The sequence below is a fragment of the Myotis brandtii genome, unplaced genomic scaffold (genome assembly GCF_000412655.1).
Source record: "Myotis brandtii unplaced genomic scaffold, ASM41265v1 scaffold1047, whole genome shotgun sequence".
NCBI classification, from domain to species: Eukaryota; Metazoa; Chordata; class Mammalia; order Chiroptera; family Vespertilionidae; genus Myotis; species Myotis brandtii.
This window is the reverse complement of record NW_005353525.1, coordinates 87,589-93,623: the sequence shown is the minus strand read 5'-3', so window position 1 is coordinate 93,623 and position 6,035 is coordinate 87,589. Positions and strand designations below refer to the sequence as shown.

Here is a 6,035-nt window from a genome sequence, read left to right as displayed (position 1 = left end):
CGAGAGCCCTCCCGGCCCCGGGATCATTGGAGCCGAGAGGCCCCCGGCCCCGAAATCAGCGGAGCCCAGAGGCATCCCGGTGCCGGGAGGCCTCCCGGCCACCTGGATCAGCGGAGCCGAGAAGCCTCCCGGCCCTGGGATCAGTGGAGCCGAAAGGCCTCCGGGCCGTCTGGATCAGCGGAGCCGTGAGGCCTCAGTGCCCCGGGATCAGCGAAGCCGAGAGGCCTCAGGGCCCCGGGATCAGAGGAGCCAAGAGGGATCCCGGCCCCAGGATCAGCAGAGCCCAGAGAAATCCCGGCCCCGGGATCAGTGGAGCCGAGAGGCCTCCCGGCCCCTGGATCTGTGGAGCCCAGAGGCATCCCGGCCCCGGGATCAACGGAGCCGAGAGGTCTCCCAGCCCCGGGATCAGCGGAGCTGAGAGGCCTCCAGGGGATCAGCGGAGCGGAGAGGCCTCCCGGCCCCTGGATCAGTGGAGCCCAGAGGCATCCCGGCCCCGGGATCAACGGAGCCGAGAGGTCTCCTGGCCCAGGGATCAGCGAAGCCGAGAGGCATCCCGGCCCCGGGATCAACGGAGCCAAGAGGCCTCAGGGCCCCGGATCAGCGAAGCAGAGAGGCCTCAGGGCCCCGGGATCAGAAGAGCCAAGAGGGATCCCGGCCCCAGGATCAGCGGAGCCCAGAGAAATCCCGGCCCCGGGATCAGCGGAGCCGAGAGGCCTCCCGGCAGCGGGATCAGCGGAGCCCAGAGGCATCCCAGCCCCGGGATCAGCGGAGCTGAGAGGCTTCCAGGCCCTGGGAGCCGAGAGGCCTCAGGGCCCCGGGATCAGAGGACCCAAGAGGGATCTCGGCCCCAGGATCAGCGGAGCCCAGAGAAATCCCGGCCCCGGGATCAGTGGAGCCGAGAGGCCTCCCGGCCCCTGGATCTGTGGAGCCCAGAGGCATCCCGGCCCCGGGATCAACGGAGCCGAGAGGTCTCCCGGCCCAGGGATCAGCAGAGCCGATAGGCATCCCGGCCCCGGGATCAGCGGAGCCGAGAGGCCTCCCGGCCCCTGGATCAGCGGAGCCGAGAGGCCTTCCGGCCCCGAAATCAGCAGAGCCCAGAGGCATCCCGGTGCCGGGAGGCCTTCCGGCCACCTGGATCAGCGGAGCCGAAGGCCTCAGGGCCCGGGAATCAGCGGAGCCGAGAGGCCTCCCTGCACCGGGTTCAGCGGAGCCGAGAGACATCCCAGCCCTGGGATCAGCAGAGCCGAGAGGCATCCGGGACCCGGGATCAGCAGAGCTGAGAGGCCTCCCGGCCCCGGGATTAGCGGAGCCGAGAGGCATCCCGGCCACCTGGATCAGAGGAGCAGAGAGGCCTCCCGGCCACGAGATCAGCGGAGCCGAGAGGCAGCCCGGGATCAGGGAAGCTGAGAGGCCTCCCGGCCCTGGGATCAGCGGAGCCGAGAGGCTTCCCGGCATCACGATCAGTGGAGCAGAGAGGCATCCTGGCCACCTGGATCAGTGGAGCCGAGAGGCCTCAGGGCCCCGGGATCAGAGGAGCCCAGAGAAATCCCAGCCCCGGGATCAGCGGAGCCGAGAGGCCTCCGGGCCCTGGGATCAGTGGAGCCAAGAGGGATCCCGGCCCCAGGATCAGCGGAGCCGAGAGGCCTCCCAGCCATGAGATCAGCGGAGCCGAGAGGCCTCCCAGCCATGAGATCAGCGGAGCCGAGAGGCCTCAGGGCCCCGGGATCAGAGGAGCCAAGAGGGATCCCGGCCCCAGGATCAGCGGAGCCCAGAGAAATCCCAGCCCCGGGATCAGCGGAGCCGAGAGGCCTCCCGTCCCCGGAATCAGCCGAGCCCAGAGGCATCCCGGGGCCAGGAGGCCTCCCAGCTTCCTGGATTAGAGGAGCCGAGAGGCCTCCCAGCCATGAGATCAGCGGAGCCGAGAGGCAGCCCGGGATCAGGGAAGCTGAGAGGCCTCCCGGCCCTGGGATCAGCGGAGCCGAGAGGCCTCCCGGACTCATGGATCAGCGGAGCGGAGAGGCCTCCCGGACTCATGGGTTAGCGGTGCCGAGAGGCCTCCCGGCTTCCTGGATTAGAGGAGACGAGAGGCCTCCCAGACACGAGATCAGCGGAGCCCAGAGGCAGCCCGGGATCAGGGAAGCTGAGAGGCCTCCCGGCCCTGGGATCAGCGGAGCCGAGAGGCCTCCCGGACTCATGGATCAGCGGAGCGGAGAGGCCTCCCGGACTCATGGGTTAGCGGTGCCGAGAGGCCTCCCGGCTTCCTGGATTAGAGGAGACGAGAGGCCTCCCAGACACGAGATCAGCGGAGCCCAGAGGCAGCCCGGGATCAGGGAAGCTGAGAGGCCTCCCGGCCCTGGGATCAGCGGAGCCGAGAGGCCTCCCGGACTCATGGATCAGCGGAGCGGAGAGGCCTCCCGGACTCATGGGTTAGCGGTGCCGAGAGGCCTCCCGGCTTCCTGGATTAGAGGAGACGAGAGGCCTCCCAGACACGAGATCAGCGGAGCCCAGAGGCAGCCCGGGATCAGGGAAGCTGAGAGGCCTCCCGGCCCTGGGATCAGCGGAGCCGAGAGGCCTCCCGGACTCATGGATCAGCGGAGCGGAGAGGCCTCCCGGACTCATGGGTTAGCGGTGCCGAGAGGCCTCCCGGCTTCCTGGATTAGAGGAGACGAGAGGCCTCCCAGACACGAGATCAGCGGAGCCCAGAGGCAGCCCGGGATCAGGGAAGCTGAGAGGCCTCCCGGCCCTGGGATCAGCGGAGCCGAGAGGCATCCCGGCCACCTGGATCAGCGGAGCCGAGAGGCCTCAGGGCCCCGGGATCAGAGGAGCCAAGAGGGATCCCGGCCCCAGGATCAGCGGAGCCCAGAGAAATCCCGGCCCCGGGATCAGTGGAGCCGAGAGGCCTCCCGGCCCCTGGATCTGTGGAGCCCAGAGGCATCCCGGCCCCGGGATCAACGGAGCCGAGAGGTCTCCCGGCCCAGGGATCAGCAGAGCCGATAGGCATCCCAGCCCCGGGATCAGCGGAGCCGAGAGGCCTCCCGGCCCCGGGATCAGCGGAGCCGAGAGGCCTCCCGGCCCCGGGATCAGCGGAGCCGACAGGCCTCCCGTCCCCGGAATCAGCCGAGCCCAGAGGCATCCCGGCCCCGGGATCAACGGAGCCGAGAGGTCTCCCGGCCCAGGGATCAGCAGACCCGATAGGCCTCCCAGCCCCGGGATCAGCGGAGGGATCCCGGCCCCAGGATCAGCGGAGCCGAGAGGCCTCCCGGCCCCGGGATCAGCGGAGCCGACAGGCCTCCCGTCCCCGGAATCAGCCGAGCCCAGAGGCATCCCGGCCCCGGGATCAACGGAGCCGAGAGGTCTCCCGGCCCAGGGATCAGCAGACCCGATAGGCCTCCCAGCCCCGGGATCAGCGGAGGGATCCCGGCCCCAGGATCAGCGGAGCCGAGAGGCCTCCCGGCCCCGGGATCAGCGGAGCCGACAGGCCTCCCGTCCCCGGAATCAGCCGAGCCCAGAGGCATCCCGGCCCCGGGATCAACGGAGCCGAGAGGTCTCCCGGCCCAGGGATCAGCAGACCCGATAGGCCTCCCAGCCCCGGGATCAGCGGAGGGATCCCGGCCCCAGGATCAGCGGAGCCGAGAGGCCTCCCGGCCCCGGGATCAGCGGAGCCGACAGGCCTCCCGTCCCCGGAATCAGCCGAGCCCAGAGGCATCCCGGCCCCGGGATCAACGGAGCCGAGAGGTCTCCCGGCCCAGGGATCAGCAGACCCGATAGGCCTCCCAGCCCCGGGATCAGCGGAGGGATCCCGGCCCCAGGATCAGCGGAGCCGAGAGGCCTCCCGGCCCCGGGATCAGCGGAGCCGACAGGCCTCCCGTCCCCGGAATCAGCCGAGCCCAGAGGCATCCCGGCCCCGGGATCAACGGAGCCGAGAGGTCTCCCGGCCCAGGGATCAGCAGACCCGATAGGCCTCCCAGCCCCGGGATCAGCGGAGGGATCCCGGCCCCAGGATCAGCGGAGCCGAGAGGCCTCCCGGCCCCGGGATCAGCGGAGCCGACAGGCCTCCCGTCCCCGGAATCAGCCGAGCCCAGAGGCATCCCGGCCCCGGGATCAACGGAGCCGAGAGGTCTCCCGGCCCAGGGATCAGCAGACCCGATAGGCCTCCCAGCCCCGGGATCAGCGGAGGGATCCCGGCCCCAGGATCAGCGGAGCCGAGAGGCCTCCCGGCCCCGGGATCAGCGGAGCCGACAGGCCTCCCGTCCCCGGAATCAGCCGAGCCCAGAGGCATCCCGGCCCCGGGATCAACGGAGCCGAGAGGTCTCCCGGCCCAGGGATCAGCAGACCCGATAGGCCTCCCAGCCCCGGGATCAGCGGAGGGATCCCGGCCCCAGGATCAGCGGAGCCGAGAGGCCTCCCGGCCCCGGGATCAGCGGAGCCGACAGGCCTCCCGTCCCCGGAATCAGCCGAGCCCAGAGGCATCCCGGCCCCGGGATCAACGGAGCCGAGAGGTCTCCCGGCCCAGGGATCAGCAGACCCGATAGGCCTCCCAGCCCCGGGATCAGCGGAGGGATCCCGGCCCCAGGATCAGCGGAGCCGAGAGGCCTCCCGGCCCCGGGATCAGCGGAGCCGACAGGCCTCCCGTCCCCGGAATCAGCCGAGCCCAGAGGCATCCCGGCCCCGGGATCAACGGAGCCGAGAGGTCTCCCGGCCCAGGGATCAGCAGACCCGATAGGCCTCCCAGCCCCGGGATCAGCGGAGGGATCCCGGCCCCAGGATCAGCGGAGCCGAGAGGCCTCCCGGCCCCGGGATCAGCGGAGCCGACAGGCCTCCCGTCCCCGGAATCAGCCGAGCCCAGAGGCATCCCGGCCCCGGGATCAACGGAGCCGAGAGGTCTCCCGGCCCAGGGATCAGCAGACCCGATAGGCCTCCCAGCCCCGGGATCAGCGGAGGGATCCCGGCCCCAGGATCAGCGGAGCCGAGAGGCCTCCCGGCCCCGGGATCATTGGAGCCGAGAGGCCCCCGGCCCCGAAATCAGCGGAGCCCAGAGGCATCCCGGTGCCGGGAGGCCTCCCGGCCACCTGGATCAGCGGAGCCGAGAAGCCTCCCGGCCCTGGGATCAGTGGAGCCGAAAGGCCTCCGGGCCGTCTGGATCAGCGGAGCCGTGAGGCCTCAGTGCCCCGGGATCAGCGAAGCCGAGAGGCCTCCGGGCCCCGGGATCAGCGTAGCCGAGAGGCCTCCCAGCCCCGTGATCAGCGGAACCGAGAGGCCTCCAGGCCCTTGGATCAGCGGAGCCGAGGGGCCTCCGGGCCCTGGGATCAGCGGAGCCGAGAGGCCTCCCGGACTCATGGATCAGCGGAGCGGAGAGGCCTCCCGGACTCATGGGTTAGCGGTGCCGAGAGGCCTCTCGGCCCCGGGATCAGAGGAGTCGAGAGGCCTCCTGGCCCCGGGATCAACGGAGCCGAGAGGCCTCCCGGCCTGGGATCAGCGGAGCCTGATGGAAGCCCTGTGTGTTTATGCACCCTGGGTGTTCAGAGATCCTGTCCTAGGCAGAGGCCTATGGCGAAATTTTCGACTCTGAGAAGCAGCCTACGTGCTGGAAGGCGGCTCCTCTGACCTCAGTGCTGGAGAAGACCATTAATCAGAAAACTAAAGAGACCGATTTTACATCATTTCCCAGGTGGAGAACAGTTGGCATGTAAGCCCCTGACCAGTGCCCAGCCTCTCCTCTGTCAGTCTATCTCACTCTTAGATACCATGTTCTTTGTTCTGTCTTAACTGCAATTCATTTTTAAACTAGATTCCCTTTAAAAGAAGACTAAATAAAGTTTCCCTTAAGTTATTTAGGTGGTGCTGGGGCTGCTGGCACTGCTGGGGGCCTGATAGAAGACACAAACACGCAACGGGGGGCCTGTACCCAGCAGCCCCAAGGCCCGCCACCTTGGTGCTGGGGCTGCTGGGGCCCTGATCAAAGACCTGCAGCTCCAAGCCCCGCCATCAAGGTGCTGGGGCTGCTGGGGGTATCAGAGACACAAACCCGCAGGCCC

The 6,035-nt window shown here is 69.5% G+C and overlaps 1 protein-coding gene across 1 annotated transcript in view; it reads left to right on the top strand.

Annotated features, from left to right (window-relative positions):
* LOC102254029 (protein fem-1 homolog C-like) overlaps nt 1-1,280 on the top strand; it is a 15,863-nt gene extending 14,583 nt beyond the window's left edge. The window contains 1 exon segment of the mRNA XM_014538832.1: nt 1,056-1,280. Within this exon segment, the coding sequence (XP_014394318.1) occupies nt 1,056-1,280 (225 nt within the window).
* The last annotated feature ends 4,755 nt before the right edge of the window (nt 1,281-6,035 follow it).